Genomic DNA, 25,311 nt, shown 5'->3' with positions numbered 1-25,311 from the left:
CCAGCATTGGTCTGACAGGTATAAAGCAGAAAGGATTGTTTGGAATTTACAACAGTCTTCAGCTGGTAGCCTACAGCTATATGCATCCACCACTTCATGACTGAATGACCAGTTAACAGCCAGCAATCTGACCCTTCCCTTCAGCCCCTGGCAAAGCTTTGTCTTAAAATAAAAGAAACAAACCAGCTGTAGAGATTGTACATTTTTTTATTGCAGGGAAAACGTGCATGAAGCAATGGTGGTTCCTAGATGGTGCAATTGCAATGGCTGCAAAGAATGAAGAAGTATACACAGCAAATGCCTGCAAACGCCACTTTGCACACACCATGAGCACCTCCTCATACTTTGGAAGAGCAGTAAGACAGGAACAGTTGTAAGACAAAGTCAATTATGTCAACCACTCTTCTCACATTTCTACAGGCTGTATTGTGAAGAGGCCTCTGCTCAGTAAAAGTAGTTGAGGAGTCTCTATTCACACCCACCAGTCAGCTACTCCCCTGCAGAAAAAGTGTCCCACGTGGTAACTATTATTACTGGCTAGAGAACCAGAAAAATTCTACCACAATATTAGTAAGAAACAATTGGGAAAGTTTAGTTCTTGATTTAGTGGTTGTTTTGAATCACATCCACGAGGGCCCTCCAGAGTCTTGGTCTGCTTTTGTAGATGCATTGTGGTGACATACCAGGCTCCTCTTTTGGAAGCAGCGTCACACACATGTTCTGTGCAAAAACTCTGAAGCTGCCAGCTACCAAAATTTACTAGTTAAGCATGGACCAGGCAGTGTATTTCTGAAGATACATTAATTTTTCAGCTGAAGTGCTAGGCTTTAAAAACTTTAAAAGTATGTTTTCATTTTGATCAGCCATAACTAGGCTATTTGATTACAGTAACTTAATAACCTTTGAAATCCTCCTCTACGAAGCTCTCATAGCTTAAAAGTGATTTTGTACTTTCATTAAATGCCAAATTGCAGCTTCTTAAATTGCTTAATCATTTTCTATTCAATTTAGCTGTTGTTCCTGAAGCAGTCTGTCAGTGATGAAATTAGAATTAAGAATCACAGGATAATTCAGGCTGGCACAGATTTTGGGAGGTCTGCATCCTAGCTTTCTGCTTTATATAGCCATCAGATCAGATCAGGTTGCTCAGGGCTTTATCCAGCCTAGTCTTGAAAACCCTGAAGGATGGAGACAGCACAACCTCTCTGGGCCCCCTCTTAACTTCTTTATTGTCCTCATTGGGAAAAGTTTTTCATTATGTCAGGTAAGAAAAGAAGTTCATGTTCTTGTTTATTTCAGCAAAACTCTCTGTCTTCTGACTGTCTTCTCATTTCAAACTATGAACCTGATGAAGAAATTACATGGTGACATTCTCTGGCCTGTGTTATGCTGGAGGTCAGATTAGAATAAATGAAATAATCCCCTGTGGCCTTAAATATCTGAATATCTTTCCCAGTGGCTCTTACAACAGAAAAAAAAAAAATCATTCCATTCACTGAAAATCCAAACAAGACAGAATTACTCCCAATTTAAGGCTGCAATGAGGAAGAGAAAAAACCTAACGCAACTGAGTTGGTCTTGTTTGGGAATCAGGGCCTGATGGGGGCACAGCAGTAGAGAGCTGCTTACTTTCTTAGCTCCTTTTTTGACACTGCCCAAACACATATAGTGAAAGCTGACAATTGCAGTTCACCAAAAACTGCAGCTGTCCCAAGGGTCTACTGCTTCCCGCTCCAAACGATTTCTTCCACCTGTTTACCAAAAAGAGATTAAAAAAAAGGGGAGAGAAGGCAGGGGGAAGGTACTTTTGAGGCTATGGAGTATTTAAGTTGTCCATATGAGCCTGGGAAATGCATCCCTTGAAAGGTGTTTAAATAGTGAGAATACTATGTGTCTGGAAGAGCAACTAGTATTTACTGAAGAAAAAGAGTTTACCCTAAAGCTAAATAAAACTCCAGCACAGTACAAAAATTCATGCTGGGGACTAATATGGATAGCTTCACTAGAGTGGCCTGAGCAGGCATACAGAGTGAACTCTCCTCCATTCTGTTCCTGCATTCCCACTCAGTGAGGGCTGAGACAGGTCAGGGTGTATCTGTGGTTACATACAGAACTTGTTTCCAGAGCTGTCAGCCTCCTACATGCCTTAAATCCAGCTAAAATGGGTAAAGGAAATTGAGAATAATGGAAATAATAACAAAGACATAATCATGTCTAAAATCCTCTACAGGCTGCAAGGCCATTTTCCAAAGACGGTCCTTAAAGCTTTGCTATACAAAGAAGTGGTCCTAATATTCAGCACCTGTTTTTGTCACCTGCACACAATTCTTGACTGCTCTTCTGTTCCCATACCAGCTCCCTTCTCTCCTGCCAGCCAGTTTAGTATTAGTAGGAGACTGGCTAGAGAAAGAGGCTCTTTACCAGCAAATGAATAGACCAGAATGAGTGCAGAAAGCAGAGAGGAAATAGCACCAGACCACAGGAAGTACAGAGGCTGGTAAGTGGCCAGAGGTCATCGTGCCAATGTAAACACCGAGAGGGTTAAAGATAACATTCATAACAATTTATAACTCAACTGCATTTGTGGGGTTTTTTTAACCACAGAGGATCAATACCACCACAAAAAAAAAAGCCCACCAAGCCTGGCTATCCCTATCCTGAAATTATTTTCCTTGAAAGTAGCTCCTCAATGAAAGCTGGACTTAATCACAGTTCTTTAAATCCTTTTTTTAGACAGTTTGCATAAGATATGTCAAATGAAAGAGAACCAGTTTAATAGGATTAAGGTGAGAAAAATGTGTTCAAGTTTCTGTGGACAGCTCCTATGAATCCCACTCCGGATCTCTTCACCAAACTCATTTGCTAACAGAAAGGTGAGCCCAAATCCCATCCACTAGACACACACTTTTTCCAGAACAATTCTCTGTAGACCATATGCTACAAAGATTCAAAGCAATAGATTAATATCTTTAAGTTACAGCCACTCAATGCTTTAAAACTGTTGTACTATTAGTAAGGACATACCTAAGCCTGTTTTTTTTTCACATCTGAGTGTATCATCTTTCAAGATCTATTTCAGCTGCTTTGAAGAATGAACAATCGTCATTTTGACCGTCATTAATTTATCTGAATGAAAATAGAGGTTTGCATTAATACTAAGCCTATGATGCATCTAACCAAAGGCTTCTGCAGAACAGGGAGGAACAAACAGTACCCAACACAATAACAACGCTTGTCTCTGATCAGCTGTCAAAAGCAAAACATGTAACAATATACATGCTAAGCAACTGCATTTCATTCAACAGCTTTACAAGCAGTACTCAGACAGACTGGCAGGTAGTATCATCTCCATTTCACAGGTAGGGGATTGTGGTGCAAAGAAATCAGAAAGATTCCCTTGAAAGAAAAGTAACTTACCCAGGAATAGACCCAAACTTCCCTTTGACCGTTCTGGGTGCCTACGTAGTGACTGGCTGAGAGAAGAGGTACCCAGAATGCCAAATTCAATGCAGTGTGCATCTTTTGCTAAATTGTAACATTTAAGGCCTCCCAAGCAATTTTACCAACAGTTTCATACCACAAATCGGTGAATCGAGAAGATAATGAGAAGTGTGCAGGTGGCACTATGGTATCTGCAACAAAGGCTCAAGAAGAGGGGAGAGTGGACTACAGATGCAAGTACTGTTCTATGGAATAAGACTCCAAAGGGTATCTATAAAATCTCTTTATGGGAATGGACAGTCATCTGAGTCTGCAGTACAACCATGGCGCAGTCCACCACTCCATGAAGGCTCAAGCAGACTTTTCCCCTTCCTTTGGGTCAATTCAGAGTGAGACGAAGATTTTTCACAGACATCAAGCACTCCCATTCTGACTTGTATCAGAGTCCAGCCCCACTCTACGGACCACAGGTCTTTCCCCTTCCTCAGTTTCTTCAGATTTGATTTAATCTACAACAGCAGGAGCTGCTGGGAGGACAAAAATAGTAGATTGAGGGTATTTACTGATTCCATTCTTAGGCTTACAATAGATGAGCCTTCAGGATAAAAGCTCCTCCAGATGTATCTTACTACAAACATGAGGGGGGAACATCTAGAGCTGAAAACTTGTGTGTTATAGAGTATTTGTTGGTTCAGCAAAGCCCATCAGCATGCCAGTGTGTTACCTGCTCCCCCTGCTTGCAGACAGATCACATTTTCTGCATATGCAAACTGCAAGAGCACAGAGTAATATTGGAATAATCTAAGATGTGAACCTGGTACAACAGAAGCCTGCAGAAATTCCAATGGAAGCAAAATCACATACTTCACTGCACCTTCAACCCACCTTCAATTCCAAAAATCATTCACCCTGAAGAAACGTAAAACAACAAATGCTTGAGAAATCAATCCCATTTTTCACTACACAAAATATATGGTAGTGCTTCCTTTGAAATCCTCCTTCTTCTTGCTGTGCTGGCAAAATCCAGATTAAAAGATGCCTTTTTTCTACCTATTAGTGTAGAAAGAAAAGTGATAGGAATGGGGAAACAAACCACAAGTTTGTCCAGACAAATAGCTGTCAAGGCCAAGAATAAGGTATTTCAAAGGTCAGGAAATACTGACAGACGTAGCCTCTTGATGGATCATCTACAGTTAGCTGCAGGCCCTAGATGCGTATAAACTGCAAAATATTCGGCTGAACTAATTTTAACATATGAGCATTCTTCTTGTTTGTTACTCATCTGGGCCAAGTACTTACATATAACATCTCACATTTCTTACAGCAAGATCCCAGCTTTCCCACTTGCAAGAAGTGAATCAGGACTCATTAACTAAAACTGCTAAAAATTAAATAAGTACACTGACATCTCTAAGGTATAACATCCTGTCTTTTTTTATTACCTGCAGCCATAGCTAAAGATTTAGACTGCCTACACTACACAATGCACTCTTCTGCAAAGTCCTCATCCAGAGGGAACTATTCCAGCAAAGATACTTCCCACCTACTTGCCCCACTCTTCAGGAAAACTAACTATAGTTAACTATAGTTAACTAACTATAAAAGGAAAATTGTGCTGCCCTTACCAGCTCTCTCATCTGGGCTGTCTGGTTAAACCACAGCAAAGCTTGGTAGTTATATATAGTCTTAGCAACAGTAATTTGGAGAATAATTCACTTCCCAATTCCTCAGTTTTGGATGGGAAGTCTAGAGAAGGCGAGCAAGCAGAGCTCACTGCATTCCTGACTCTTTACTGCCTTGTACTGCACATAGATGTACACACTTCAAAGGGAGGACATCACTCTAATTGGGCTTTGCTTTCTATCCATTCTGTATCTACCTAAGTGGCCATGCAAAGTGCAAAGCAATGCAAACTTGAATAGCTTTCAACAAGCTAATAACACAATGCTGACCACTCTTAGTGATTAGCCTGAGAGGCTTACCAGGGACAAATGGCTAGAATGAAAACATTTTAGGCTAACAAGCCCCGCCATATCTAGCAGCCACAGTTAACATTTCATACATTTCACCCTATTCCTGCAAGACACCCTCTTCCTTCCCACCTGCTGTTTAAAGGCTAGAATTTCACAATCCCTAAAAATGAGGCTGGGAAGAGAACATGCTTAGTACACAGAATGAAAGGCAGTTTATGCTTTAGGACTTCTTCCTCGCACTTACCTACACTCGTAGGGAATATATCCTCATTGTTGATTTGTACCTCGATCCAGTCCATGAGAAGATTCATATATTGGGGTGCTGGCAACGCTGTGGGCTTCTTGTACTTCATGTCATCCTGCCACCGGTATTCATACTTAGGGCCTCCAGACATCACTGGGCAGGTCCTCTCTGTGCAGAACTCACAGATGGTTCCATAAATGAGGTTGATCCTGTTGAAGAAGTCAACAACATGGACGGCCACCCAGTCATTTTGGTCTTCTCCGCTGGGCAACTGCACAGCTGCTTTCAAGTCCACGCCTGAGTTCAGAGAGGCCTGTGCTCGTTTGTGAAGTTCAAACCTCTGGGTTCCAGGTTCAAACTTGCGTTTTGGGCGGAAAGTCTTATCTTTATTAAACACTTGCTTGAGTGCTATGGACATGTCTGCTAATCTTCTGCTCTGCAGCAGCTGGCAGAAAAGCACGGCTGAGATGTAATGCAGGTATCTGAAAACAGTTGCTCCCTATCACAGGTCCTCCAGGCCCTGTTCTTTTTCTCAGAGAAGCTCGTATCAACTTCAGAGCAGTCTACTAGCTCTTCCTCTTGAAAGCCTTTCCGAAAGGCTTCATGTTCCTAAGGATATGGAAACAACATACATTAGTGTTAAGCTCAAGTCTGGCCCAATCAGTTTGTTACTGTTTTACCATCATTTTCTAGTACTTATGAGCTGAAAAGCAAATATATAACAGGCTAGCCTTAAAAATTGGCCAACCCCTAACCTGATAAACATTTAAAAGAAAAAAAAAAGTGCTTTACTTTTTAAAGTATTAAGGAATTAACTTCTCTGTCCTTTTTAAATGTCTACCCAAATACCCAAATAGAGGCTAAGTTATCATAAAGATGGGAATTCAGTAAATATTGTATAATCTTCCTATCTTTAGATAATTTTTGAACCAACCTTTTAATTTTCCTGCATTTTTACAGTGACTGCATACCATACATAATGTATGTATAAACTTAGCAGACAAAATACTATGTTACAATTCAGAAGTCTTACCTAACTGCTCCTAAAGTGACTGATGGTGCCTCTAAGCATGCACCATAACTTCAGTGCTCTTCTCTGTATGAAAAAAATCCCTGAGCAAGATTTTTCCATAGCTGTTCCCGATTTTTAATTTTGCAAATCTCATAAACCCTAATTAGAGTGAAATCTACAGTATTGCACAGAAATAATTCCTGTTTCCCACAGAACTGTACAGAGACTTTTTTTCTTGACCCATCTTCAGGAATTCAGTAGCGGTCTTAATTTTCTATTGGATTGTGTAGAATTATAAGAAAGCAATGGTGAAGCTGCCCCTTTGTATCTCTGTTCATCTTCTCTACAGGGCATTGTCATTTTTACAAAAGGAAGAGCATAGAGTTTGTGTTGTTCCATCTAACCTACTCTGGCAACAAAGAACAGTTTTAACAGCCAGTCTGACTGAAAAAATAAATTACTGCATTAGAGCCTTGTTTGTTGTTACATATACACGTGCAGAAGAGTATTACCATTAGTAAATGTGGGCAATTAGTAGGTGATAGGGGCTATTTCAATTATACTTTTGTTTTAGTAGTGAAGGTTTTATGATTAAAGACAGAGAGTAAACATTTTCGTGCTGTGCATTATTTAAATTAAATAACACAATAAGTTTTAAATTTGCACAGCACTACAGAAATCCTACCCTATCAGTGGCTGATGAATTCTCATCATGGGATTATGTATGCTCCACTGTTTCCCTTAATAGAAATCATGTCCATGAAAATTTTACTAGGCTGTGTGTGGAAAGCACTAAATTCTTGCAAAGACAGTTTCCCAAAGCTTTGCTGAGGGGCAGAAAGGAAGAGAAAAAGGTGCTTCTTTTTTCTTAAGCACCTCAAGAAAGCAACACGTACCTAAGCAAAGAGAAATCTGGTGTGCTAGACCCCGTCCCCACACTATAGAACACAAGTGCCATAAAAAATCCTCTCCCAAACAGCTGAAAGATTAGCATCCAGCCAATTTGCCAGCAAGCAGCAGCTAAAGGAAACCAGCAGAGAAGTGCTTGTTTTTCCTTTTGCTGATGGCATGATGGAGGGGTACTCCAATCATGAGTTTATAAACAGTTGTTCTTTGTGTGCCAGCAAAATATGAGAAGTTCAGGGATGAAATCCAGGGAGACTATTGTCGTATCTGATGTGCCCCTCGGAGTAATGTTTAAACACAGAGATCCTGAGTGTTCAAATCCAGAGATCCTGAAACCTGACAATGGTCAGGGAAAGAAGACTTTAAACAAAACTAGCCTTGGAACAATTCAGTTAAGTGTCATTGGCAGGAAATGAAGGCGCTTTAAAGAGACAACTTAGGCCTGCAGTTTGTTGTTTGTTACTAAGACCCACAATCTCCAGCCTTCAAATGCTCTGTGGCAGTCACTTGTTTATTTAAAAGCCTTTCAAAGAACAGGTGGATACTGCTGCACAGACTGAGCTTGTGACTGACACACTTTGAGATGGCATGGAGCCAATGTCCCAGTTTGCAATAATAAGGATGTTAGCTCCAGAGTTTTACAGGTTGGGTAACTACTTTTTTCCCCACTTTAATATACCTGGCACTCTTATGTGGCTACTTTGACTCCCTTCCTCAACTGTAAATATTCACCAGAACATGCACAGAGTTTTATTTAAAACAACAAGCTGAGCACCAAATAAAACTCATCTTCAAAAGACACATTTTGAAGCACAGTACTCACTGCTGTTAAACCTGTTCCAAGAAAAACAGAAGACACCATATTTTATAAGCTATTTTCTACTGAATATGCAAATACAATTAATCATATTAAATACATACTCTTTCCCACTCCTCTCCATACATTCAGTAAGTCTGCATAAAACCAATTAATGCAGAGAAAAAGCAGCCAAAACATTCAGCAAATCAGTCTTTATCTCAAGTCTTCTGTGTACCTGGAGTCACATGTTGAAATTGTCTGTGGAAGCACGCATACATCACGGTTAAATTCAATCCAAAGACTCATCCAAAAGATTACTCTACTATGCAGCCAGATGAAACTGTTCTTTAACCCACCAAGGCAGAATCAGAACAAACAAGAATCTCCTATACATATCCTGTCTGGAGAGTCTCCTGTTCAGCATCTTGCAATAAAAGCTAAGGCTCTTCCTCTTTCATCTTTCTATCACTTTACACAGTACAAAACTACATATATCTTTGCAAAGCTGGACTGTAGAAGTCAAACTCACTGTTTAACTTCTACTAGAGACTTAGCTCTGCTAAGAGCTGATTTTCTTCTCTCTCTTAAAATGTGACTGAAGGCTGTGCAAAGCCAGGGGATGGATAGACTTGCTTTCTCATGCACTTTCATGTGCAAGAATAAAAAATAGAAAAGTGTATGACCTGAACAGAAATACTGCGGTGAATCAGACCTCTGAAATATTTTTTTGCATCCTATTTCCTGAGAGTATTTGCTATCTGATTAACCTTTGTCTTCACTCAAAAGCTAACAGAAATGAATGAAGAAATAAACAAGAATTTTGAGACTCACCCCCTCACTTCCGAAACAGACTGCTTTCCTACAGGTTATGCAGCTGCCCTTACTCCCCCCACTCAAGCAACCAGCTCTGTTAGGCTTTTCTAAGCAGTTACAAACAGTATCACCGTACTTCCCTAGAATAAAGAAGCTCACAAGAGACAAAAGAAGAGGCTCACCTGATTTTCAGCGGACATTAAACACAGACACTTCAGGTTTGGATCCTTCAGAGGCTGAAGCTAATGGGAAAGCTCTAGCCAGAGTCTATGGGCTCTAAAAGCATTTTTACTGCTTAGGCAATAAAGTGGTGGTAGTTAATGGTAGGATGGCCACTCCTCTGCTTTGGACTGAATCACTAAGCCACTGCAGGAACTCATTTGCCATTAGACTTCCAACGTGTTACTACACTGTGGCTGAATCAACAATCAGTGACGAAAGGTTTGTCATTCCACCCCAGATCACATACTGTCAATTAAAACTTGGCAGTGTTGGACTTACAAAGCAAATCGCATAGCATTAGGGAAAGGAAAACTCATCAGATAACCTCAACGACAAATGGTGAGCAAAACCTCCTGATTTTTAACACCCTGAGAATGTAACTTGGCTTGCCAGCCAGCACTTTCACTTCCATGACAATTTTCATCTGACAAGAATAAGAAACACTCCCAGTTTCATTATCTCATTTGGTCTTGGGAGAGTTATTTCAGAGATGAAACACTGTGAACAATGTTGTGGTATTAGTTAGATTAGATCATAACTCCTTGAAATCTGTGGTACAGTAGCATCCACCCTCCTTCAATGTAAAATTAAATTAGACTATTGCTAACAAATATTTTGCAGTCTCCTCTGATATCATAGTAATGTCAGCAGAACTGCTCCTGACTTGTACCTATGTCAAACGCGATAGAAACTAACTTCTGATCTTTTATGACAGGTCCTAACTATACAACAGGGCATAAAGAATGACGTTGTGGCTCATGGTGTTTGGTTTGATGGTATACAGAGCCAGTGTTCTGGATGCTCTTCTGAACTAGACGCTTAATATATGTCTGTCCTGGTATGGGCAGCTCAGATAGGTAACTCCTTCCAACACTTCAGCTTCTCTTCTTTCTTTTCAGAGCAATGTATTTCTGAAGATGTGTGACAGTCACCAACAGCTTTTCCTGAGGGACTATTCCATGGTATGAATAACGCAGTTGGGTGAATTCCCTTGCTGGCAGAGCCATGACTGAGGATGGTAACTGCAGATTTGGAGATGATCTCAGAGCAGAGAACCAGACCCTCACCAGCTTCATCCATTGCATCAGCACCACAGTAATCAATGCTGTCCCCAGACTTATGTAGAAACATGCACATATAGAGACAACAACACAGCAACTCAGTCTAAATATCAGGTATACCAAGTCAACATATGGAAATAATAAACCAGTCCTACCCTTGCAGATACCACTACAAAAACCACCCACAACAAACCACACATCGTGATCACCCTCATGTCTGAGTCACTGCTGAGTTAAAAACATACTACATCATTTTGTCATATACTTTCTATTAAATCACAGGTAATAAGAATGTTAAATAGCACACTGTTTATAAACACACACCTTTCATCACAGCACTCTAGTGAGCATTATGCAAGCTTTAGAGGGCTGCTGGGAAGGTAGCTGGTATACTTCCCATTTTATTAATCAAGAAAGTGAGGAGACATGACTTCTCCAGCATCAAACACACAGTAAGCTGTCCATCCAGCAAGACACTGTCTGAAAACCAGCTCTGCATCAGCTGATTTTTACATTTTTCTTTCCAAAATACGTCTCCATTTTGAGCACTTGCATAATCTGATCCAAAGCCAGCTGAAGCCTCTAGGAAAGCACATATTTGATCCAAATCCCGTTAAGGTCCAACATTTTGTAGACTTCTCATGTCTGGCTTCATACTTCACTATCCATACAAGGGGCCATTTTACTATGGCTACATCAGACAACTGGGGCAGCAAATACATTATATGGAGGCACATACACATACCATGCTCCTTTCTGATTGAGCAAATGTACACTTTTTCTACTTCCAGGCTCTTGTTTGAGAGCCAGTATTATACTATACTATGAACAGGTTCTCTGTTCAACACACTGAAGTACAAAGAATTATTCAGTAAGGAAAGGCCTGGCCTGAAATCTGAAAATACCTTTCCTATTTACAAAGTAAAATCAACCAAGTAAGTAGGAACAATAATATTCCATGTATCTTATTTACATACTTAAATTTGTGCAGTTCAGCGAAGTTTTACCTGAAATCACAAGGAAAAAAAAAAGTTGTGCAATTATTTGTATTCATAGTGAAAACTTCATGATATGAGAAGACATTATTCATGGGTGAAAAAACTTCCCCTTACTAACCTATAATGTACACAAGGAGATTAAGATTTGACTTATGGCTGTGCCAGAGTTGAAAGGGAAAGGAAAAAGGATCAAAGCAAATTTAGGTTACTGAGAAAAAGTCTCTTAAAAGCAGCATACACAAACACAGGAACCAGGTTCTGAGGGTTAGTGTATCTTTTCCTATGTTCCATCCTATCCTCAAGAATCTTGCAATTTCCATAAACACTAAGCTCCCAGAATTAAGGTTTTCTGATTATTACTGCAAGAAGTACACACAGCTATGTGTAAATAAAGTCTCAGTTTCCCAGGTGCTGGCTTGGATAGCTTCTCCATGGCTTCTACAGTGCAAGTTTGCAAGTAGAACCATCACTATTAAGGACAGCAACGTCCTGCTGCAGCCTTTGTCCATGGTTTCTGCATTATTAACATGAAACCTAGAGCATGTCAATTAATACACAAAATAACAATAGTAAATGGTAGCATCCAGTGAAAGGAAGCTTACTGATGCTTCAGGACGAGAATTTTCTTTTTTTTATTGTGGTAAAAGTCCCACAAACTTTAGGAAAAAAATCAGAACTTGGCTTAAAGTCCTCCCCAGGAAAGGATTCCTGGGGTTTCTCCAAGTTCTTCCCTTTCTTCTAAAGGTACTAGGATTACCTTACACTAATCCATATGTGATAACCACAATAACACTGCAGCCTCAAGATACTCAGGTGGAAAGCACTGACTGGAAAGAAGCCTTCCCATAGTCAGAAACAGTTCCCACATACAGCAACATCTGTTTGTTTGACATGCAATAACTAGCCTCTGTTTTGTCTGTGCATGTGAAAAAAAAGGACCAAGTGATTTCACGAGACTAATAAAAGCCACAATTGTAAAAGATCACAGAAAACAGCATAAATAGTATTTTCATACTCAAAGTGTCAAGGCTCAATGGAATAAATATAAATGACCTTTGATTCTTTTCTTGTTTAGACTAATAACCACTCCACCCCATTCTAAGGTAAAAGATTGGAAAGGGAAAGCAAAATGCAATGGATAACTGTCTATAAAACTGGATGCTTTAAAAATGAATGTAGTTTTGTAATGTGTGACAAACAATAACTAAATTGGACCAGCTTCTGCCTGAAAATCTCTAAGCTATGCTAATATTATAGCAACATTTGACAAAGGGAATAAAATGATGCTTTATAATTCTGCCAAAATACAGAGATGTTCATAGAGATAAAATTGAAAAATAATAAATGACTAAAGAACAGAGTCGGTCCCTCTGTTGTGACTGAGTACCAATGGCTTGGGTAGGCGTCAGGAGATAAAATATGATGTTTGCAGTCCTTTTTAGACAAATGCCATTAATCATATTATTATCATATTTGTCATGAGCATATTTCAGAGGCAATATTAGGTAGAACTAGTGCATTTTACTATCGCAATGCTTTATTTACAACCATTTAATTCCACTTCCTTCAACAAATTTCCCTTCTATACAGACTACAAAAAGGAGAAGTCCCTCTTTCGTTTCAGGAAAATTGTTTGTACAAAACAATCAGAAGTTGACTTAAACAGCAGTCATTTCTACAACGAAGTACATCAGCTGTTTGACAGCAGCAGAATCAGATATGACTGGTCAAATCTTAGGTGGTAAGTCCTGTTTATTAACCCAAATGGAGCATGCTTCTCACCATGGGGATAAACGTTGGTATTGTAGCAGAGGACTCACCTCCCAACCAGTATCATTCTAGTGCCTTTTACAAGTATTAAATGTAATTACACCTTATCTGAAGTTCTGGAAAGGTACACTGATCACCATGAAGATACTGAGCATACCCTGGCACTTACTTCTGCACTGCAAGTTTATATTAAAACAGCATCCATGACAATCCAGTCAGGAACATGGCCTTACTGTAGCATACAGTTTAAGGTGAGCTGAAATAGGTATCCCTCAGAACTACAGTAAAGAAACTTCAAAAAATGTATGGTTTAGATTACACCAAAGTTCAGCCTCCATTCCTCTGTTATCCAGGAATTTAAGGTCTTGACGTTCTGCAGACTGATAGTCATGCAGGGGTATGTACGACTACAATTTTTTTCTGAAAAGTCAGTCCTGCCTCACCTCCTTCCCTTTCATGTTCCTGCCTTCTTGCCATCTCCTCTATGACACCTGGCCCCAGTGTTTATATATCCCCTTGCAGGGATCTGTATGAGACCAAGATGTAAACTGCAATAATTAAACAAACCACCAATTTTTCATCCCAATCAATTTCTTTAATCCCCTGCTTGGCCACACAGCACAGGGAAGAGGACAGCATAAGGAAAGGTCTGTGTGGAAGGCAGAGGATGAGACAGCTGCAACAGGAAACCCATGGGAGTGCTTTTTCAGCCACGGCCACTTTAGTGAATCCCAGTGTTTGCCGTGATCATTTCAGACCTCCCAAACCTTCAAAGCAGGTGGGGAACTCCCTTTAGCTCAGGCAACTACTGAGGTTGAAGTTTGACCGAGTGACAGATCACATTAAGCATGCAGTTCTGACAGTCCCTTTGAATGCTGTTTTTTTGTTACACACACCCGTTAGCCCAGTTCTCTCACTGGTTCACAGGCTTTTACTGGTCTGGGCTGTGGCTAGCACGTGTGCAAGCACAGTCACTAAACCACGTTCTCTTTAAGTATACAGTCTCTGTTTTCAGTTATCAAGCCCTTGTGACCTGCTATGTCCTTCCACCACTAATAAAGCAAAGCCTGTATGAGTACATGTGCCTTGTTTTGCCAGCTGCTGTTAGAACCATCGCCCTTGTAAACAGTTACCATACTGGTGGATTGGGTGGTTCAGCTTACTCACTGTGGTAGGAGTAGCCATAGAACCAGCTCACTAACCTGCTTCTGCCAAAATCTTTCCGCCTCTGTGGATGGAGTCCTCACCACAACAGTATATGGTTGTTACACTTTTGTAGCATGCTTATTGCAGCATTTGCTGCAACAGAGAACTGTTATTCTTCATTCCTTTAAAAACAATATACAGAGGACAAGTGAAAGGAGTAAGCAAATTTTAATGGCCTTGAAGAAGAGCTACAAGTTAAATTACATGGCGATTCTCTATGACAATACACATTTGTCTCCTCCAGCTTGTTTCATTTCTGACTCCAACCTGTTTCTGAAGATGAAATTTTGACTACGCTGCAGTCAGTGGGAGCTCTGATACTGACTTCAACAGAGCTAAAATTTTACTTTTACACCCTGAATACTCTCCTTTGACAAGACAACAAGAACTCCTTATTAAACTATGGTTGAACTTCACAAATCTCTTTGTTCTCTTCAGCTTAATTCACTCCTAAATCTACATTCTGGCTTTTAAAAGCACTGGCACAATTGATTAGACAGTGAGATAGTTAAAATATGATTTCTTGCTCACTCCTACATTCTCAGAACATCCACGCAATTCCCATACAAAAGCCTAACACTAAGTCCACAGAAGTCTGTTGAAAAATGTCAGTCAGGTCACGAGTGATAGGGAACAGCAAAACATACACACCAAAATGTGGTCTCAGACCTCATGTCAGGGCCTTACTCTTCTCCTTTGTGTACAGATCAACCGGAGGGCAGGTCTTTCTGTACAAGGCAATACAATGGCTTATCTGCTAGAAGGCAGCAGGTTATCCCCTAGAACTTCAGGTGCCCTACTCTGCATGCAGTGGCCAAACTCAGTTTTATTTTCGGGCTAAATCTTAGCTTTTGGAAGCCAGGTATGTGGTCTGCTTTAAGAAAAAAGTCTAAATCATATGTTCCATCTTAGTGACATTTCAATTAAAACCACTCATTTTCTTGTCCAGGGAAAGCAGGCAAAGAAACAGAGATACAAAGGCAGAGTCATGTTACATACACTATGCTGGCAGAGACAAATAACTAACACTCCATGGAGAAAATAGGACTTCCTGCAAGTGTAGATACTGAAAACCAGATGTAAGAAGGTCAGCTGACATCTATTCAGACCCTTTAGCCTTAGTCTGGCTTCTCCCACCAAAGCTCAAGTTAATGTGGGGAGGGTGGACAGGGGAGAGGCAGGTTGGTGACACAGTGCCTCAGCAACTGCCCTAAGAAGCTCAGGATTTCAGAGATGTTTTCCAAAGCAACGATCTGCAAGGAGGCTATGGCATCTTCAACTGGTGCGCTGCCCCCTTTCTAACAAACCCTGATAATTCTCAACATGGGCATGGTGATTTTCAGTTACAAAAAATTGCCCTTAACTCCATGTTGCTGAGAGACAAAATTTGCCTAAAATCATAGGGAGTCAGTAACTGAGGTCAAGCCTGACCTATGCAGCCCCTCGAATTGACTACCAATAACTCAAAACTGAGTGGGATTGCTATGGGTACTAAACACTCCAATAGGAGGACAGCGAAGGTGGCTTCACCATTAACAAAGCGGAGACAGGATTTATTTGTCTTTATAAAGCAGGGCTGATCAAGACAAGGCAAAATGCATAGTTCTTTACAAATGGAGGAATATGAAAAAAGTGCAATACTTTAATTGTTAATATCTTTCAATTATTTATACCATAAATCTAAAACCTTGTCCTGAAATGGAGGTCCAGCAGCTGTAGGACCCAATCCATTGACTTTAAACCAAAGCTCTGCATGGTTATCAGAAAAGCTAAGTGTATGAAACAAAAGAAGAAATCTTTGTTTCCTGTGGTTTGGATCAAAGTGTTTGATATGGCAGATAGGGAGAGTGGCAGCAACTACAGCTGATTGTGGATCTTTTCAAACTCATACCACGGAGACATAAAGTCAAGGTATTTGTACATGTGTCTTTTGAAGAATACAAAAGATTTCACAGATCTGAGAGAGATTATGATTTTGTAGGTCAAGGGTCTGGTGGCCTGCAACTGGTAGCCTGCAACTTGGCAAGTCATACTGGACTTTAGCAGCATGCAGTCACAAGGCATAGCCTCTGCAGTTGGTGGTGGGGTCATAAGTGTCTAGTTGTACCATCTGTGCTTTCAAAATTGAAAGAAATAAATCATCCACCGTGTTGATTTATATGTTACTCTTAACTTGCAGGACTAAACTGACTTGATGGCTGAAGATATTTTTCCCTGGAGAACCACTCTGATCACCACCCTGCAACTTTATCATGTTCAACCTTATATAATTTGGTCAAAATGACCTACTATTATGCACAGGGGAAAAACAGAGAATCTGCTAAATATATGCACCCCTGCATAAACCAGGCTAGAAACAGAATACCTGGGGTGAGGTAATCATCCACACTCCAGAGCTCTAAATCAGCAGTCTTGCAGGACTCACTTGGAAAAAAAACAAACAGTGTTTTCTTTGCCATCTGTGATACCTGAAATACAATGAAAGCAAGTAAATGAAGTCAGAGACATGATATATCAAACAATATTGGAAAGAACACTGAGGATAGCAACTACCTCCTCTGAGGACAGCCAGCCTCCTCTCCAATTCATGATACAACTGTTGCTGTAACAAGGATTGTTCACCTGGGGAGAGTATAGGATAGAAAAAACATGCTGTCCTTTAATGCAGTTTAGCAGATAGCAAGTAGCCAGGACCATATTGACTGGATAGCTCTGCACAGACCATAACGCACCAGCACTAGAGGAGCAATGCACTAGCAATATGCTGTAGGGAACAACAGTGGAACTGCCTTCTTCCCCCTACACACCGAAGAATAACTTTCCACTCTATGATTCTACTTTACCTTTGTAGTGAGCTAAACTACTTTCAAAGCCTTTTCTACATACTGGTTAACCCATACTGTGCTTCAGAAGGCATTTAACACAGCAAAAAATCCTTCTACTCACAAACTGATCTGGAAGGAGGGTTTGGGTGGTTTTTTAAATAGCCCCTGCAGTAAGCACCTTATAGGCAGAAGTACAGTATTTGATTACTCTTTACAGTTTGTGGTCAGAGCAACTCTCATCCAGCACTAGCTCTGAGATCAGGTTTTTGTGTTCCTATAACCATTTTGCACTATGCAGTACTCTGCTTCTAACCATGCACAAAAAAATGTACTGTGACAGAGTTGTAGGACCAAGGTCTTAACAGGTATAAAAAGAGGAAAACTTCCTTCACTGCAAGCTAAGGATCTGGCTTTTCAAACCAAGTTGCCCACAGCTGTGGCCAGTAAATACCTAATACTACAGAAAGAAGGGAACAAAAATCATTAGTCATACAACGTGCAAAAATGACCAGCAGGGAGGGTTAAGATGGGTTCTTCCCCGACCATTATAGCAAGCAGTTTACTCTGAAGCAAAATAATGGAGTACTCCTTGTGGTCTGTGCAGCCATAGCTGCCACCAAACAGGAAAAGCACAGCTGAGTGTGTCTCTGGAAGGTGCCATTTGAAGGACTCTGCTTTCAACTAGAGTGGTTCCGCACAGGCTGGCACTGCTCAGTTTAGCTCTAACTAAAAGCCAATTGCTGATTTTAATCAACAATTGACTGTAAAGCTGGCACAGTTTGAAGGTGGGAGTTGTCAAGGTGGCTAAGCTTCCTCCTACAGAACTAGTTTATACAGCATGTTTTGCACACTACAATTTCATACTACATGTTTTGCACACTACAATAACTCCCCAACCATTTCTGACTAAGAAAAAAGAAAACCTGATAGCTTCTTGTTTCTACTTGTACACTTGTGTGTAGCACGTGCTGTGACTCCAAAGGAAGGTCTCCATCTGTCTTAGGCCCCAACCAGAGCAACACCATTACAAACTTTTATTTGCTGGTATAACTAAAATGTCAGTAGGGACGTTCTGTGGTGATGTTTCTTAATGAACCCTTGAAACTTTAAGGCCACTTTCCACCATACCTTATCCCATGCTCTCACATCTCCTAAAGCAGAGCTGGACAGAAGAGCTTTAGAGGGAACTGCTATAAAGGCACCTAAGTCCTGGCACTTTTTGCTAAGAGCGTGTAGATGTTGCAGAACATATGTTGCAGGAGAGGCTGTCTTATCAAAGACACATCCAAACCAACAGGTGGTTACAGCAGTGGAGGAATTCAAAAGACCTCCAGTATATCACTAAACACATGCGTATAACTCATACACCAATAAGATTCTTATTCCCTCAAAATAAGATTTCATAAGACTCGCACACCCACATAATCCTTAAGACATCTGAAGCAGGAGTTGGTTCAGAGTAATTACAGCAAAAAAAACCCAGAAGATCACTGAAGAGAGAAAACAGGCTTTGTAGGATCAGAAGCAGGAAAACCACCAAAATGCGTGGAGAAGTAATTGGGGTAAACAGCCCTGCACTATCTGCACTCAGACTCTGAGTCTTCTGTCTTATTCTTTTAACAGCTCACTCCCAATTTGAGAATCTGAATATATGGCACTTCATTACCCACTAATACTCTGCTTCTGGAAAACTGACTTAATAGTATTTCCAGGAGGGCTGCAAAATACAATTTTTGCAGATAATTTGGAGAAAGTTACATAAATCATAATTTGTACGTTCAAGTTAATTGTATTTAACTGAAGAAAAACACCACCAAAGAATATCCTCCCAAAACATCACTTATTGCTTGGTCTTAGAACGTGATTAGCACCTGAGGTTTCTACCCTCCCCTCCCTTTTGTACAGTCTTCCAAATGGGAAGCACTTGGATCAGCGACATGCTTTTCAGCCATTCATCCAGACCGTGGTCTAGATGCCATATCCTAGCTCACATCATAATAGAAACAAGTATCTGTTATATTGTTGAATGTCTCCATGCCCAGGTTCTGTATCTCTTTCCCTCTCCTACTTCCTACCAGAACTGCACATCCTGCAACACCCAGAAGATAACGGCAATGAGATTTTCTCTTCACTATATATTTAGCACTTCTACTACATGGCTTTATTATATTTATTTTAACATTTTAATTTATCCATTCAAATTGTACAGAATCTTTAATAATACTGACAATTCTGATTATGTTCACACAAATTTTTACACTTGTAATTTATTCCTAAATTGGTGTTAAGCCAAAACAGCCTTAGATCTACTGCCCTTTAGGATGCTTTCACCATTCTGGTTGCTACATAAATAAATGGTTAGGAAATTGCATTGCTACCTTGCTTTTCTTTATCCCATTTCAATCACATCTTTTGTCACCCATGCATTCCATACATTATGGTTTTGATCCAGTCCCAAATCATTTGAGTAAACCCAGCTGTATCACACACAATATCTGCTATTAGAGAGGCAGATGCCATCATAATTTTTGAGGCAGCAATCACCACAGATCCCAAGAGTACTCCCAAATAATAATACATCTGCTCTCTGAACAGCATACCACCCAGGTGACTAACTGAGAAGGCTGAATCCCTGTCCTAACACAGCAAAGACAGAAGTCCACGTTTTCTTTAGAAAAATGAGAACCCAGGATGGCAAGCCACACAACCAAGTTTCTACGCAAGCACTAGTCACTGTCTTGCAGACCACTACTCTGTCTCCAGCAAGACTTGAAACTTAGACTATAGATATTCCTTTAGGAACCACTGATAATACCCAAGGAGTACCAAGGTGCAAATCACTAGAGGTGTATCTGCAGATGCCATGATTACAGCACTTTGGATGGTAGTTTAATAGACAGCTTCTCCCATACTGCTTGACACGCTGAATACACACATCTCAGCAATGCTGTAAGATCAGACAAAGATTTGGAAATGCCTTCCCCAATTGTTTTTTCTCTATAAGGAATTTCTATCCCTCCCAGTCCTCTCTTTGTTCCAAAATATCCTCTTCATTTTCCTTGCGCTTTTTTTCTCTCTCCCCTTCTTCACTCTTCTACTTAGTGTTTCTCACAATCATGTCCAGGAACTACAACAGGCTTTAGTCTAAGTGCCAGCTAAACAGCAATTTAGAAGGCTGTCAGCAGGCACCAAAGCAAAGGCTGCTGACTACATCCCATTTTGTCTCTATGGAGTTTCTAACCCTAGGTTCAACTATGAAAAACAATCGGGCAAATATACAAAGAAAGTATAAAACCACCCATGTTTGCTGCTTTTTATATCATCATATGCAGAGAGATTCAATTATTAAATTATTGCACGTGTGTGGGAGTACATGCAATTAGAGAAGTATTCTTCTTGCGCCCTTCCTGTTTTAAGAACAGGACAACATACTACAAGTTACACAACCTGTAAGACCAGAGCCTATCACCTAATTCTTCACCTGCTTGCTCTGAAATAAAAGATTAGCTCCATTTAGGTCAGAGCCAGACTGATGTGGCACACCTGGGAATTCAAGACAAAATCCACCATTCTGTGATTCGTTCTTTAATACACCTGCTTACGCTGGCATGAAAAGTGTGGTATAAGTGATACATAAATTTAGAGAACATGATCACTATCAAGGAACATGATAAATAAAGGAGAAAACTTCAAATACTGACTACACCAGTTATAATTACAATGGAATAATCTACTATTGTCAAGAAATCAGGATTTTCCAAATTCTGCTAAGCATCATCACTCTTCTCTTTCACCTCCAACTTCTTTATATTAAAACAAATATGAACACTGACACTACATTTTCCACTACTTACTGAAAGAAAAAAACCTAGACAACAGGCAAAACTGAAATGTTCCGAATATGGAAAAATAAACAGCTATCTTGCAATGCAAGCATACATCCAGATTCAAATATATTTCAATCACTGGATTGAACAGAAGGAGTTAAATTAAGCTCACAGTAGTAAAATGGTCATGCTGATATATTTCAACACGAGATAACAGATAATTTTCATAAATCTATCCAGACCTCTCTAAAGGCCTAACTGAGATTTACTTTATTATAAACAGGTTGATAAGTCTTAAGAATATAATACAAATATAAGGGTTCTTCTGGAATTGGGTAGGCCCCATGCAAACTGTAGTATTCAAAGTCCAATGTAATTTAGTGAAGCAGATTACATCTACAGAGAGTTACATAGATGTAATATGTAGCTGTTCTGGCCTACAGAGATATAATAGGTTTCCTTCACATTCTATAGATTTCAAGAGATGCACCAGTGGAGGCAGAACGTGACCCTTAATTTCTAACACACAGGTACCTATCCAACACCCCTTATGCCAAACGACATAATACCCTGCAAAACCCCACAGGACAGTTGTCATCTATGGTAGGCTGGACACATAAAACTTTTGCTTGTTGACAGCACTCTTTGGATGTAGTGACTCATATTTCATCTGCATGACAGAGATACTGTATCCAGACTGTGAAACTGCATACTCCATACCTGAACTGTGCCTTGCACAAAAGAGATTTCAACATATGGTTGCTAAAGGGTAAGGGGTAACCTTATCTGCTCACTTCTGATCTGTCACATCCCTTCGTCATTAGGACTGTTAGATTAATTGCATGGTTTATTCCAGTATCAGGCAGATGTTACAGAACAGCTTCACTGAAAAAAATGCAGGAAACATTATGTCAAAGCATTACACTTCTTGTCTGCTTAAGACTTCATAATGTTTTAGTTTCTAAGACATTATCAGATGAATACAATTAGTCTAGGGTGCAGATGGTGCACTGCTGCACTACTGTTCACATGAGCATTAAAAGATGAGACTTTGCTGGAACAGATTCCAAGAGTGCAGGCAGCAACCCAAACAAGTGAATTGGTTCAGCTGCACTTCTTTTTTGTGTGAAGGTATAATGAAATGGACTGAGGAAAGGGGACATCTATGGGGAATACAAGGAATCAACTCTTTGTTTCAGGCCTCAGTATCCCTGAAAACTAAAACAACCCCTACTGTTATCCTACTGTCTGCTTTGAGTTGAAACACTAGCACGCTCACAGAAAGATCTTCAGGAATAAACTTTCAGTATAAAGACAAATTCTCATTTAAGCTATACTTACTCTAAGCAGAGAATAAGAACTGAGGCATGCTTTGCTTCCACAAGACAGAGGTAAAGAGGAGCACAGAATAGCACAAAACTATCTTGTAAAGACTTCAATTTACCCCCACGACCAAACTGACACCTTCTTAAAGTAAAGCAGCAATCTTTTTGTGGGTAAACATGTTTCCAAGTTCAAATTTCAAATCCAGTTTCCATGTCAGTTTTTGCAGACTTGAGTATCAGTCCTTCTCTGCTATCGTACCTATACACGTTCACTCATGTTTACAGATCTGAAATAAATATCTGCTAGTAGTGCAGTACATTATTTCCAGAGGAAAACTATGACAATGACCCTGTGGAAGATAAGTAGTAACAGTCCCTTTTAACTATTTTTGTTAAAAGAAGAAACCACTTCCAGAAATACTATACCTGTCAACCATGAGATGCAATGGGATGTTAAGGACCTCCTAACTACGAAGCTTTAAGAGCAAATTCTTCATGAGGATTTAACATTTCAGAAAATGCACTCGCAATTGCTCCTTTCTACAATAGTGTACTAAACCAGCCCACTAATGGTAATTTGGTCTCCTTTCTACCTAACATAGGAGAGTAGGAGAGTAGTAGGAGAGTAGTCTGTAGGGCCAAGAAAGATTTGGCCTTTCAACATGAAAAATCATGGCAAATATACACTTTTAGTGGATCTGATTTTTTTGTGTGCACATCACATCATCAAGTGATTTTGAAAATAAACCTTGGCATTTAAGAGTCCTAGACATGTTTGAAAAATAGCTTTCACATCAGGTGAAATATACTGGACCATTACACATTCCTTCCTTTAGTTTAACTAATAAAACAAGACTGACCTGTTGGAAGAGAAGCTTAGCTTTGATCATTAAGAACAGTACAGATTGTGCTGAATTTAATACTAATCCCCGATAGTGCTACTGCAGCAATATAAACACAGTGATCAGGACATAATTGAACCCCACAATTTGCATGTGACAGGACAATATAAACAACACAATAATGTAATATCTATCAGCTTAATTTACTGCATTGCTCAGCACAAGCCCATTTTAAGAGCAGCTAATGGCCCTCCCTTAGAAAACTAGTAATTACATATAACTACTCAGCAACTCCACCTTTCTGGACCAAATGTCAGATTATATGGCATAATAAACAATCACACATATTAAATCAAGTAAATGTATGAACAAAGTTCCTAACAAACAACTCCAGCAACTCTCAGTTACCTGTCAGTAGCTTATTGGGTGGGAAACCTGGAGAAAGGAGAGTAAGGTAACCATGCCTCTGGATTGACATTGCCCAAACCAGGCTAAATTCTGAAAGGGCTTAGCACCGAACAAGCTTTGACTGTCCGATTTACAGGGACAACACAATTCCAGCCAGGGAGACAATTTCATACTGAGCACAGCCTGATCACCTAAGCCACCTGACCTAGCCAGCACTGATGCTTCATCACCGGACACCCAGGACACAGAAATGTGTTGGCTTTGTGGTTACCAGCCCAGTCCAGTCCTCAAAGTGTCGCTACACTATGGCCCTCAGAGCAGGAAAACCAGGGAGGCCTTCTGGCCCTTTGGAACACACCAGTCCAGCAGTACGCTCGGGCTAACCAATGTTCCCCTAATGCAGAACACTGGTGGTTCCAGCACAGATAAATAGTAGCCCAGCAGGAGCAAGCGCAGCTGCCACTGCCATGACTGAGAACATGGCAAAAGTTAAAGCTTTCAGGTAAGCCGTGTGGGTTATTGTCATAGCAAAGTACATAAACCCAGGGAACTTATTTCTTCTGGGAGGAGGTATAGAGTAGCGGTAGGTTACAGAGGGGTTACAGTTAGAACCTTTCGGAAGGGAATCATCTGTTCAAATGTAAGTATTTCTGCTGTAGATTTTGACAGATGTGGTTCTCATCTAGACGCCCATTATAGTTAATGAAGACAAACAGATTTCTATGACATGACTCATCTCATCCTTGACATGTAAAATACATCAGATGCATCAAACTTAAAAATGCTCATCTGTCTCCTCTGACAATAAAGGTAGCCTAAAGTAATGACCCCAGATATGCAAGTCTTACAGGGTGACATGGAAGCTGCAGATCCCATCCTTAACATCCCTTCATGCCCCCATCACTAGCACATCATTATATTAGGGGCATGCTCCTTTGCCCATTTTTCTTCTACTGTCTTAACAGAAGCACAGTAATGCTTATACATAAGACAAGGTTTCATTAATATATCCAAGGAAAATATTGTGTGATTCTCTGCTGCAAGATATTTTTAGAAATGAATAATTATTATGTAAATATTGTATTGGGTCTTCACAAAAAAGAGAGAGTAATACTTCCCTACTGAATTTTAATAAAGCAGAGTGGAAATGCCTCCCACGGCAGATGATATTGCTGCAACAGATTATAAAACCTAATATTCTCACACACACATGACTTAAAGTCTACAGGACAATCACAAAAAACCCCAATCCCTGACACTTTCTCTATAATCCCATTGGAGGCCTTATAGTTTCAATGCAGCCACTGGTGTCCTCACACATACTGCACTGAAACTTCAAAGTTACTCTTTCCAGACCTATTCCTCTTAAACACAAGGCAACTCCATTGACAGATAGAAAATATAAAACACTGTTCAGAAATGTAAGCAGATTAGTCGCTACCATGGCAGAGAGAAAGCCCTGCTGGCCTTCACTAAAGTAACTTTACTTGCAAAGGTATGTAACACCTGAAAGTCCATTGAGTGTGAACATGCTGGTGAGAACTTGGTAACAATTTTTAAGCGACACTGTTAGAAACCTATTGAACAATTTGGCCCTGCTGAAAAACACCGATACTAACATATCTTTCTTGCTCCTCCT

At 40.0% G+C, this 25,311-nt stretch overlaps 1 protein-coding gene across 2 annotated transcripts in view; it reads right to left on the bottom strand.

Annotated features, from left to right (window-relative positions):
- Nucleotides 1-25,311, bottom strand: part of MOB3B (MOB kinase activator 3B) — a 106,551-nt gene that overhangs the window by 57,730 nt on the left and 23,510 nt on the right. For both annotated transcript variants that reach the window (XM_075527499.1, XM_075527500.1), the window contains exons 2-3: nt 16,811-16,913; nt 5,659-6,267 (exon numbers count right to left, since the gene is read on the bottom strand). In XM_075527499.1, the coding sequence (XP_075383614.1) occupies nt 5,659-6,076 (418 nt within the window). In that variant the 5' untranslated portion in view covers nt 6,077-6,267; nt 16,811-16,913. The remainder of the gene's footprint in view (nt 1-5,658; nt 6,268-16,810; nt 16,914-25,311) is intronic.

This window comes from Mycteria americana, chromosome Z (genome assembly GCF_035582795.1).
Source record: "Mycteria americana isolate JAX WOST 10 ecotype Jacksonville Zoo and Gardens chromosome Z, USCA_MyAme_1.0, whole genome shotgun sequence".
In the NCBI taxonomy this organism is placed as follows: Eukaryota; Metazoa; Chordata; class Aves; order Ciconiiformes; family Ciconiidae; genus Mycteria; species Mycteria americana.
The sequence above is the reverse complement of the archived record's forward strand: the minus strand, read 5'-3'. Positions and strand labels throughout refer to the sequence as shown.